This window comes from Symphalangus syndactylus, chromosome 7 (assembly GCF_028878055.3).
Source record: "Symphalangus syndactylus isolate Jambi chromosome 7, NHGRI_mSymSyn1-v2.1_pri, whole genome shotgun sequence".
NCBI classification, from domain to species: domain Eukaryota; kingdom Metazoa; phylum Chordata; class Mammalia; order Primates; family Hylobatidae; genus Symphalangus; species Symphalangus syndactylus.
In genome coordinates this window covers 141,998,264-142,010,108 of record NC_072429.2, presented here as the reverse complement: position 1 = coordinate 142,010,108, position 11,845 = coordinate 141,998,264, and the positions used below count along the sequence as shown (strand labels likewise).

Sequence of the window (11,845 nt, the reverse complement as noted above, 5' to 3'; positions counted from 1 at the left end):
GTTGTTATTCTTGTTTGCAAAAATCCTGATAGGGTGAAACCGACCCACGTGCACGGGGAGGACGGCAGAGTAGCCTGGAAACCGGGTTAGGAATCTCCGTCTCCCTGGCAACCGAGCCCAGTGTGGGGAGAGCCGAGTCTCTGCTCCAAGAGCAGCCCAGAGCCAGGTCTCAGCCTCTGGCATTTGTAGGCTCTGCCCCGCCTTAGACATGACTCTCTAGGTGTCCTGGCACCTCCTGCCCCACCCCAGGTTATGCACAAGACAGGCCCTACCCACCTGTGCTGTCTTTTACTGTGTGGCAAATTGCCGCAAAACACAGGGACTTAAAACAACACAGTTTATTCTCTCAGTGTCTGTGGGGCGGGAATCCAGGCTCTGTGGTGGCTCTGGCTTGCTGTCTCTCGTGGGTTGTGCCGAGCCTTCGGGTTGGGGCTGCAGGCTCATCTGAAGGCTCAGCTTGGGGGATCTGCTCCCCAGCTCACTTGCACAGCTGTTGACTCAGCCCCTCATCACTGTCACCTGGGCTTGTCCACAGGGCTTCCTCCCAGCACAGCAGCCAGCACCCCCCAGGATGCCAGAGAGCCAGAGAGTACAGCGAAGACAGAGCCACAGGCTTTGTAACCGGATCTCGGGAGCCACATCCCGTCACTCTGCCGTGCTAGCTTCATCAGAAGTAAGTTGGCAGGTGCAGCCTGTGTGAAAGGGGAGGGGAGTCCCTGAGGGTGAGAGCCGCAGGGGCGTGGAGCACTGGGGGCCCCTGGAGCCTGTCCACCATCCCACAGGCCTAGACACGGGAAGGTAGGGCCTGCCTTGCTCTAGGCCTGGCAGGGACCTTTCAAGTCTCTGAAGGGTAACTTGGCAGAGATTCCTATTCTAGGAGTAGACTGGCTGTGGTCAGCAGGGACCACCTACTGAGTGCCACCCACAGCCCCCCCACTCTTGTATGGGAACACCTACTGAGTGCCACCCACAGTCCCCCACTCTTACACAGGGACTCTGGGTCCAGCTAAGAGACGTGGAGGCTAGCCTTGTGCCAGGGCACCTGTGCTTATCCGCTGCCCCACGGCAAAGGCAGTCTGAAATTTGAAACGGACACATCAAACACAGGCGAACACGCTGGGCCCAAATACCACCCTGCCTCAAACACTTCCCTGGCCCCTGTGGCCTTTAGTATAAAATCTTGACCCTTTTCCAGCACACAGCCTGAGCCATCTCTGCCACTGCTGTGACCTCAGCTGGCCCCCGTCCTCCATCTCCCTTACCCCGCCCTCACTTGGCTCCATCCCCTGCTCTCTCCTCTCTCCAGGACCCACAGAGTCCTCAGGCCTGGCTCAGTGTCCCCCAGGAGGGGCCTTCTCTGACCATGTCTCTGACCGTCCAGGTCTCTCACTGCCTCACCCATCCCCGCAGCCCCTTTCCAGGGGATGGAGCCAGGTGCCTGGTGCTGGCTCATGGTCAGGTGGCAGGGAGAGGTCCACGGTTAGGCTGACTGCCCGTGTGTGAGGTTCTGAGAAGGATGGGACATTTAGGGAGGATGCAGGGGCCTGAGATCTGACCCTCACTGTGTGCCCAGGCCACCGGAGGGCGTGCTGGGGACTCTTCAGTGCATAAGGAAAGGACAGGCTGGGAGGAGCTCTCTGTGTCCTGGCTCTGGAGGGGAGGACGTTGCGGAGGGAGGAACTGCATGAGCCAAGGCTGAGAGGGAGGAAGGTGTGGGGTAGGGGGTAGTGGAGATACAGGAGGAAGTGGCAGGTGTGGGAGGTGTGAGACTGTGGCTGGTCCTGGTAAAACTTCCTCTTCAGGCCTCTTCCTTTATGGCCTTCACCCTGGACCCAGGGAGGGTGAGCAGGAGGATGATGGGCAGGAATGGAACCGGGAGAAGCGTCAGTGCAGCCAGGGGCTCTGCGTCGGGACTTGCCCTGGATGCCAGTGGCAGCAACGTCCACAAGATACCCACCTGCAAGGAGCCAACAGTCCCTGGTGGGACAAGATCCACATGCAGGGGCTGCACCCCTGTGGCCTCCCAGAGCCCGTGTCCCCCCATGCCCCTGTGCTCCCCAGAGCCCCTGTGCCCTCCACACACCCGATCTGGGGGTCAGAGGGAACATTTAGGACGAGAGGAGAAGCTGAGAAGGAGTTAGAGGTCTGCAGGGTGAGGTGGAGTTGGGGGAGGGAAGAGGGAGTGCTTTGGAAGCAGGAGGCTCAGTGGGGCTTTGCTGGAGGACACCTGTGGGCCCTGCCTGGGAAGAGGTGGCTCTGGGACCCTTGGGAGTGGCTTGGCTAAAGGGGAGGGAAGTGGCTTGGCAGGAACAAGAGGAGCGCAGACGGGAAGGGCCCAGAGTGTGAACCCTTGCTGGGATTCCAGCCAACCTATGTGGATGACGGAGAGCACCCTAGCCTGAGGGCAGCCCCGAGACTCAGCCCTGCGTGGTCAGTGTCACATGGGGCAGGCTCACAGCTGTGATGGGCGTCAGGCACCGATCTCAGGGCCTGGCTTGTGCTGCACCCTTGGCAAGGAGAGCCCATGCCATCTGCTACTCAAGGCAGGACCCCATGGCCAGCGCCTCCAGGAGTGGGCCTGGGGACCTCTTTCTTTCCCTCTCCACTTCCTCCTTAGACGACCTTCCTTCCCCTCTCCACTTCCTCCCTGGACGACCTTCCTTCCCTTCTCCACTTCCTCTCTAGATGACCTTCCTTCCCTCTCCACTTCCCCCCCAGACGACCTTCCTTCCCCTCTCCACTTCCTCCCTGGATGACCATGTCTGCTCTCTTCCTTGTGCTAGCAATGCCCACGTCTTTGTCTCCAGCCAAGGCTTCTCTTCTGCAACCCTGATGTCCTTGAGTTCTCTTGCTGGAGGCCTCCCAGGCATCTCTGACTTAAGAAAGTGCTTCACACACCTCTCTAGTGACCATTCCTCCCGGGCCCACACCCTCGGCCCATCTGCATCCCCAGCTCCCAGCCCGGGAGGCAGGCGTCCTGCACAGAGGCATCACCAAGCCTTGCAAACCCACCCACTTCCATGGCCATTTCCACGGCCATTGCCCTGGTCCAAGCCACGTCCTCCTCACCAGCTTCCCTGTTCTGTTCTAGAACCTTCCAGTCCATTCTCCATAAGGCAGTCAGAGGATCTTCTGAGATGGCGATCAATAGCGTCCATCCCTCTCTTCAACCCTTTGCGTTTCCCATTTCTGCAGACGTCTTTGATCGTGTACCTCAAAGCCATTCCCAAGCTTTTCCCTCTAGCCAGTCGTCTTTTGATATGGAGGGCGGGACCAGGAGGATGGAAGGAAAGGGGCCCAGAGCCGCAACTCCATGAGTGGCTGGCAAGCCCTCTGCTGTAGGGCCCTCCTTGCATTGATCAGAGAACAGAACCAATGGGACGCATATGTGCAGAGAGGTTTTTGAAAATTGGCTTCCAGGATGAAGGAGGCTGGCAAGTTTAAAACCTGCAGGGCCAGCAGGCTGGAAACCCAGGAAGAGCCGATCTGCCATTGGAGTCCAAGGACTCTGCCGCAGGGAGGCCAGTCTTTCATTCTATCCAGGCCTTCTGCTGAACGGATGAAGCCCACCGTGGCGGAAGGCAACTTGCCTTCTCAAAGATCCAGTCATGTAATGTGTGTGTGTGTGTGTGTGTGTGTGTGTGTGTGACGGAGTCTCGCTCTGTCACCCAGGCTGGAGGGCAGTGGTGCAATCTCGGCTCACTGTAACCTCCACCTCCCGGGTTCAAGCAATTCTCCTGCCTCAGCCTCCTGAGTAGCTGGGATTACAGGTGCACAACACCATGCCTGGCTAATTACTATTATTATTTTTTTTTGAGACAGAGGCTGGAGTGCAGTGGCGCGATCTCGGCTCACTGCAAGCTCTGCCTCCCGGGTTCACGCCATTCTCCTACCTCAGCCTCCCAAGTAGCTGGGACTACAAGCACCCACCACAATGCCCGGCTAATTTTTTTGTATTTTTAGTAGAGACAGGGTTTCATTGTGTTAGCCAGGATGGTCTCGATCTCCTGACCTCGTGATCCACCCGCCTCGGCCTCCCAAAGTGCTGGGATTACAGGCTTGAGCCACCGTGCATGCCCAGCTAATTTTTGTATTTTTAGTAGAGATGGGGTTTCACCATGTTGGCCAGGCTGGTCTCAAACTCCTGACCTCAAGTGATTCCCCCCGCCTCGGCCTCTCAAAGTGCTGGGATTACAGGTATGAGCCACCACGTGCCTGGCCAGGTACTTTTTTTTTGAGACAGGGTCTTGCTCTGTTCCTCAGGCTGGAGTGCAGTGGTGCGATCACAGCTCACTGCATCCTCAACCTCCTAGGCTCAAGCAGTCTTCCCACCTCAGCCTCCTGAGTAGCTGAGACTACAGGTGTGCACCACCACACCCAGCTAATTTTAAAATTTTTAGTAGAGATGGAGTCTCCCTGTTTCCCAGGCTGGTCTCAAACTCCTGGCCTCAAGTGATCCTTTCACCTAGGACTCCCAAAGTGCTGGGATTGCAGGTGTGAGCCACCGTACCTGGCCCTAACCTTCTCTCTGTGACAAATTTTCTTCTTGAAGTACAGTCCTTAGGGAAGGGCTGTTAGTGGTAAACTCTCTAAATGTCTCTGATTTTTATTCATCTGAAAAAAATTATCTAAAGTTAAAAAAAGTTTGACACATAATAATTATACGTATTTATGGGGTACAGCATGATGTTTTGATATATGTATACATTATATAATGATTAGATTAAGCTAATTAACATATTCATCACCTCACACACATATCTTTTTTTTTTGTGGTCAGTGTTTGTTTAGCTGCTAGAGAAAAATAAAAATCCTTATGGTTAGAACATAGTTTATTCTTTAAGTTTAGGGGTGTGTGACTTAATCCTTGCCTGTCACAGCCTTAGGTCTTATTTATAATTTGGAATATTATTGCCACAAAGAGTGCATCCCATCAGTTTCATAATCTTTATTTTAACACTTTATAGATCTACATCTATCTAATATTTTTATTTTTAAATTATTTATTTGTTTATTTATTTTTGAGACAGTCTCACTCTGTCGCCCAGGCTGAAGTGCAGTGGCGTGATCTTGGCTCACTGCAACCTCTGCCTCCCGGGTTTAAGTGATTCTTCTATCTTAGCCTCCCTAGTAGCTGGGATTACAGGTGCACGTGCCACCACACCTGGCTAATTTTTGTATTTTTTGTAGAGATAGGGTTTCGCCATGTTGGCCAGGCTGGTCTTGAACTCCTGACCTCAGGTGATCCCCCCGCCTCAGCCCCACAAAGTGCTGGGATTACAGGTGTGAGCCACCGAGCCTGGTTTACATCTATCTAACCTATCTCTCCTTCTCTCACTTTTTCTTTTTTCCATTCATCTGCTGATGGACACAAGTGGATTCCATGTCTTGGCTGTTAAGAATAATACTGCAATGGATATGGGCGTGCAGGCCTCTCTTCAAGATACTGATTTCTATTTATCTGGCTATACACCCAGAACTGGAAGTGCTGGGTGGCAAAGGTAGCTCAATGTTCAATTGTTTCAGGAACTTCCATACTGCTTTTCCTAATGGCTGCACTAATTTACATTCCCACCAACAGTGCACGAGGGTTCTCTTTTCTCCACATCCTCACCAAAAATTGTTATCTCTGTCTCGTTGCTGACAGGCATTCTAATAGGCAGGAGGTGATCTCTCCTTGTGATTTTAATTTGCATTTCCCTGATGATTATAATGCTGAACATTTTTTCATACACCGGATGGCATTGCATGTCCTCTTTTGAGAAAGGTTTATTCTGCTTCTGGCTCATTTTTTAATTGGCCTATTTGTTCTCTTGCTATTGAGTTGTTTTCTAAACTTTCAATTTTCTGAAAATTCTATTTTACACTTATTTTTGGAAAATATGTCAAGTTCTTAGTGACAGTTATTTCTCTCTGAGCCCTTTACAGATCCGATTTTCCTCTCCTTTGGCTGTCACCGGGGCTCCTGGAATTCTGCTGGCAATCTTATTGCTGTTTCCTGGGAGCTGATCTTCCTTTTCTTTTTGGCTGGCTTAAAGATCTTCTGCAATTTTACTCTGTCATCTAAACTCTATTTTTCTTTATTCTATTTAGTCCATGTTGTGCCTCTCTGTGCATACTTATTTTTTATCAGTTCTGAAATATTCTCAGGCATAACTTCTTCAATGATTGACTCTCTTTCCTTTGAGATTTCAGCCAGACTTCCATAAGCTCTCTGCATACCATCTTTTTGTTTTATTTTGTTTTAGTTTTTTCTTTTCTTCTTTTATTGCTCAGACTTAAGTGGGCATCAGAAAAACACCATCTTTTATGTTTCTTAACTTATTTTTCCTATTTTCTATTTCCTTATCTTTTGTGCTACATTCTTGGTAATTTTTTAAAGATTTATCTTCTAGTTTATGAATTCCCTCTTCAATTGTGTCTAATTTGCTGTGTAATCTGTTTGCTGAGTTTTTAAACACCTTTACTGAGATATCATTCACATGCCATAACATTTACCCTTTTAAATATACAAGCCAGGGGTTTGTAGTATATTCATAGAGTTGCGTGACCATAATCACTATTTTTAGAACATTTTCATCACTCCCAAATAAGTGATTTTTATCACTTTATTTATTAGTAGTGCCTATTACCAGTTCCTAAGGAGGAACTGATTCCCCATCCCACCCTTCTAGCACAAGGCAACCACTAAGCTACCTTCTGTCTCTCTTGGATTGTTTATTCTGGACATTTCATAAAAAGAAGACCACACTTTTCTTGTGACTGGCTTCTTTCAGTTACCGTAATTCTTTCAAGGTTTCTGCTGACCTTTTCATTTCAATGAAACGTTTTTCATTTCTAGAGGTTCTTTTTTTTTCTGATAAGCATGGTGATCGGTTTCATAGTGCTTTGTTCCTTATTTTAATATATCTTAAGCATAACAAATAGGCTAATTCTATATCCTATATTTGATATTTTCCATTTAGAAAGTTTGTGGTGATTTAAATGTGTTGCTCGTCACTGTCAGCTGAGTCTCACTTGGAGGCTTGCTTTCTTTAGATGTGTGCTGATTTTTCATTTTGAACTCATATTTGATTCAGTTAAATCTGTGGGAACCCCAGTCCCTAAGTTGGGGCTTGCTTTCTCCAGAGAGTATTCATCATTGCTTTTGCTTTTGCAAGCAGGGATGTTGCTGACCTGGGACCACCCTGGCTCCCTGGAGGGCTCTGTGTGGGTGCCAAGTGGAGGGTGCAGGAGAATGCACCCTTCGGGGCAGCCCTCAATCAATGACTCTTGGGCATCGCTGTGAAAATACCTGTTCCCTCATCCCTTGGGTGAGCTCACCCGAGGCTCACAGTTTACACCACTTCCCAGAGTCCCTCCCTGGGGTCAGGCTCCAGTTCCCCACCCTGGGGGTTTGCTGAGTACCACATGCTTGCCAGCCTCCTTCCCCACTGTGGGCCACTTCCCCACTCCCCAGGGCTGCTACCCCCACCTCCAACCAAAGGGCTTGCTCTGGAATCCCTGCCTCAGGCTCTGCTTCCGGGACCTCAGACCCAGTGGGGGTCCAGGTCTGCCCAGGACCACTGTGAGTTTCACATCACCTCCTGCTCAGTGGGCAGACTTGGGGGGTCCATTATTCTATTTACTTCTTTCTTTATGGACTCAGATTTCTTTTACTTTCTTGCGAGCTCTGTATGTTTTGAAAAGAACTGTGTTTGAACCTTGATCTAGCTCCTGCCCTCTGCACCTTATGAATCGCAACTCCTCATTCAGTTCTCGGCTAAAATACCAGGTCCTGGGAGAAGCTTTCCCTGACCCTGAGGCAAAGCACGCTCCTGTGGTGGTCTCTTGTCCATCTCATCCTTGCCTCCACCCCTCTGGAGCCACAGTGCAGCGGAGGTGTGCAGTCCCTGTAGCCCAAGCTGCTTGGGTTCCCACTTCAGCTGGGTCACCTGTCACCTGCGTCACCGTGTGACCCTGAGCAGGGAGCTGCGCCTTTCCGTGCGAGTCTCCTCATCTGTGAGATGGAAATGATGCTATCTGCACAGCAGGGCTGTAGTGAGACTATAACGAGATAATAAATATGAAGTGTCTAGAACAGGTGGAATCCATAGTGCATGCTCAATAAATGTTAGCTCTGTCACATCCTGCAAAGATATGCTGCAGTAGGGATCACCATTTGTCGAAGGTGAGAGTCAGGAGGGCAGAAACCAGGTGTCTCTCCTCATGTCCTTTCCCAGGGCTCAGGGCAGGGCTAGGGCAGCAGGCAGCATGCAGTAAATATTTTCAGGTCAAATGAAAGGGGGCAGGACCAAAGGCACGATGGCAGATCGGGGCTTCCCCAGTGCCCCGGGGAGGCGGATTTCAGGCACAGGGACACGTGCAAATGCACAGCTTTTCGGGAGCTGGAGGGCAGGGCGGGAAGGCCAAGGAAGCCGAGAAACGGGTCCAAGGCTCGGATGCTCTGGCCAGAATTTGTACCTTTACCTCCGAGTGTGGGAGTGTTTGGCGACAGAAGCCCCTGGGGCTGCGGCTTCTGGTGGGGGTCTTCATGGATGCTCAGGGGAGAAGAACGGCCTGGAGCCACTGGAAACGGGGAAACGGGGAAACGGGGATGAGGTTGGGGAGGGGGGGGAGGAGGTGGAGGGCGGGGCCCCAGGACGGGAGTCTGACCCCAGGGGTCTGCGAACCGGGACCTGCGCGAGGCGCCGCGCCGGGTACCTCCCCCTCTCTGCGTCTTTGTGCATTTTGCTTCCTTTCGCAGTAAACGTTCTTCCGAGAAATTCCAAGGGGATCTCAACCAAGCAGAGGGGGAAGGGATCCTGCCCACGCCTGGGTAGGGGGCCGCGAAGGCTGGGGAGGAGCAGGGGGCGCTGCGAGGGAGGGAGCGGGAACCGGAGAGAGCGAGCGCGCGCGAGCAAGGGGGCGCAGAGGGCCCGGGCCAGCTACCTGAGTGGGGGCCGCGAGCCCCGGGCGCCCCCCGCCCCGCGCGTCTCCCAACCGCCCCCGCCCCCCGTGCGGCCCCCGCCCCGGCTCCGCCCCGCCCCTCGCGCGGGGTCCGCGTCTGCGGCTGCGTTCCCCGAAAGACGAGGCTGCGCCCGGATTCCGGTCCGCAGGGAGACCGAAGGGCACAGCTCCCCGCGCCGCGCACGCCGCCTGAGCCCGGAGTGCGGACACCCCCGGGATGTGAGTGAGCCCCCCGACCCCGAGGCCCGCACTCCACGCCCCATCCGCGGTGAGCGCCGAGGCGCGCGCCGAAGGCCAAGGGAGGGGACTCGGCCCGGGGTTCCCGGCCCCCCAGCCCAGGGGTGGGGGTGGGGACCTGGCACGCGCCCCTCCCCCCAGTGGCAGGTCCCACCCGCCCCCGCCCTGCCGCTCATTCCTGTCCGGACGCACCTGCAGCTCCCCGGGGAGAAGAGGACGCCCCCCGCCCCCAGCTCCGCTCCCCCACACAGGTGCCGGCGCGGGGCGGGGGCGTCTCGAGCTGTCACCTCGCCCCAGAGGCCAGACCTCCCCCTGCGGGGATGCTTGTGACGGCGGACGCTCTGGAGAAGGGGCTGGGGGTGGGGCTCTGCGAGCTCCGGGCGGACCCCGGCCTTGGATTCCGGGGAGAAGGTTGCATCCTGAGGCTGGGAAAGGAGAGGGTCTTTGGGGTCTCCTGACCGATGCTTCTCCCCTGCAGGCTTGCGCCCCAGAGGACCCGCGCCCCAAGTCCCCGCGCCGCCCCCAGGCCCGCGTGGAGCATGCTGCCTGCAGCCATGAAGGGCCTCGGCCTGGCGTTGCTGGCCGTCCTGCTGTGCTCGGCGCCCGGTGAGTAGGGGGCCCGCGGGCTGGGTCAGGTGCCTGGGAGAGCCCGAGGTGCCGCGGGAGAGCCGGATGTGGGGCTGCCACCCTCTGACGGTTCCCACCGCACTTCCCATAGAGCCCACGCCCCCTCCGGGACCCCTGCGACCCCAGCCTGGTCCTGGGTCCCTCTGCCCCGGCACTGGGCTCTCTCCAGCGCTCTTCCTCCAGGGCCTGGAACTGGTGGGCAGCTGGCCCCGCACGGAAGCCCCTGGTCATCCGTCACCTCTGAAAGCCTCCCGGGCCTCCTTTCAAGTCCAGTTTGGTCCTTCACAGCTTGGAACCCACAGACCTCTTGGGGGGATATGTGAGGCGGGGCGGGAGTGTGAGGGGGGCACTGTCGGTGTGGGGTCTGTATAGCCCGTGTGTGTGTTTGTGTGTGTGTGTGCACGCACGTGCATGGGGGCCAGGGAGGGGCCATAGGGGGTCCCCTCAAACTGCCAGGATGGGGCACAGTTGTTCCAGGGCCTCTGCTCCCCCTCCAGGGGTCATGGGGGCCTGCCTCACTCCTGTGGGGTAGGGCTTTCCCAGGAGTGCCTGCAGCAGGGGGATGGGTGAGGGACGCAGGGGGCTGCCTGGTTTGGACCCCAGTGCCTCTGGTCACCCTCCTCCCCATGCCCTGCGCAGCTCATGGCCTGTGGTGCCAGGACTGCACCCTGACCACCAACTCCAGCCATTGCACCCCAAAGCAGTGCCAGCCGTCCGACACGGTGTGTGCCAGTGTCCGAATCACCGATCCCAGCAGCAGTAAGTTGGGACTTAGGGTGGTGGGGAATGTGCTGAAAGCCAGGCTCTTGAGAGAGGTCAGAGGTGTCCTCTGAGCCCCTCTGGCCTGGGACAAGAGTGAGAGCGTGGGGCTGCAGGCAGGATGCTGACCTGCTGTCCCTCCCTGGCTCCATGGTGGCCCTTTTCATCTAGTTGAGGCCAATGTGGGAGGGTGGAGGGACTCGGCTCTGCCTATCTGGGGCCCCGAGCTGACCCAGAGGGGCCTGGGCTGGGTCCTCGGGATGAGGCGGAGAGGGCCCAGGAGGAGCCCCTGTCCCATGCCGTGCTTTCTCTTCCCAGGCAGGAAGGATCACTCCGTGAACAAGATGTGTGCCTCCTCCTGCGACTTCGTTAAGCGACACTTTTTCTCAGACTATCTGATGGGGTTTATTAACTCTGGGATCTTAAAGGTCGACGTGGACTGCTGCGAGAAGGATTTGTGCAATGGGGCAGCCGGGGCAGGGCACAGCCCCTGGGCCCTGGCCGGGGGGCTCCTGCTCAGCCTGGGGCCCGCCCTCCTCTGGGCTGGGCCCTGAGGTCTCCTCCTTCCCACGGGGCTTCTGAGCTTGCTCCCCTGAGCCTGTGGCTGCCCCCTCCCCAGCCTGGCGTGGCTGGGGCTGGGGGCAGCCTTGGCCCAGCTCCGTGGCTGTGGCCTGTGGCTCTCACTCCTCCCCTGACGTGAAGCCTCCCTGTCTCTCCACCAGCTCTGAGTCCTGGGCAGCTGGATATCTCCAGGAAACCAGGCCATCTGGGCAGGAGGCCTGGGGATGAGGGTGGGGGGGGACCCCCAGGTCCCAGAGGGGAAGTGAAGCAACAGCCCAGCTGGAAGGGCGTCTTCTACGGAGAAATAAAGTCACTTTTGAGTCCTGAGACCCGGGTCTGAGCCTGGGTGTCGGGGGCGGGAAAGAGTTCCTGGCAGAGAGCTGGGAATGAGGTGCTGAGGGAGCAGAGGGGCTGGGGGCAGGGCGGGCGCTCAGCCAGGCTCTCGGGCTCTTGGGCTCAGGGCACTGGGGTGCTGGGTGCTTGTGCTCGGGCTGCTCGGTTCTGGTGAGGTTTAGGAGCACTTGGGGTGATGGGGTGAGAGCTGAGATGAGCAAGATCACAGGGTGGGCTTGGGGGGAGGTACCGGAATCCTGTGAGCACACCACAGACACCAGACACGCCCACAAACAGTGGTGCCCACGCAGCCAGCATGTGCACACACACTCATGCCCAGACAAGCATACAAACGGTGCCCACGCAGCCAGCATGTGCA

The 11,845-nt window shown here is 55.8% G+C and overlaps 1 protein-coding gene across 5 annotated transcripts; it reads left to right on the top strand.

The window, feature by feature from the left end:
- The first annotated feature begins 8,386 nt into the window (after positions 1–8,386).
- LY6H (lymphocyte antigen 6 family member H) lies at positions 8,387–11,460 on the top strand. 5 transcript variants are annotated; one of them, XM_055287480.2, is made up of 6 exons: positions 8,387–8,521; positions 8,747–8,818; positions 9,099–9,168; positions 9,665–9,792; positions 10,453–10,572; positions 10,891–11,042. In XM_055287480.2, exons 1-6 carry the CDS (start codon positions 8,442–8,444, stop codon positions 10,943–10,945), a joined length of 525 nt encoding a protein of 174 aa, XP_055143455.1. In that variant the 5' UTR covers positions 8,387–8,441; the 3' UTR covers positions 10,946–11,042. The 5 variants fall into 5 exon arrangements, with proteins under 5 accessions (XP_055143455.1, XP_055143461.1, XP_055143458.1 ...); XM_055287486.2 differs by lacking the exons at positions 8,387–8,521; positions 9,099–9,168 and having other exon boundaries at positions 8,700–8,818; positions 10,891–11,460; XM_055287483.1 differs by lacking the exons at positions 8,387–8,521; positions 8,747–8,818 and having other exon boundaries at positions 9,045–9,168; positions 10,891–11,460.
- Positions 11,461–11,845: the final 385 nt, after the last annotated feature.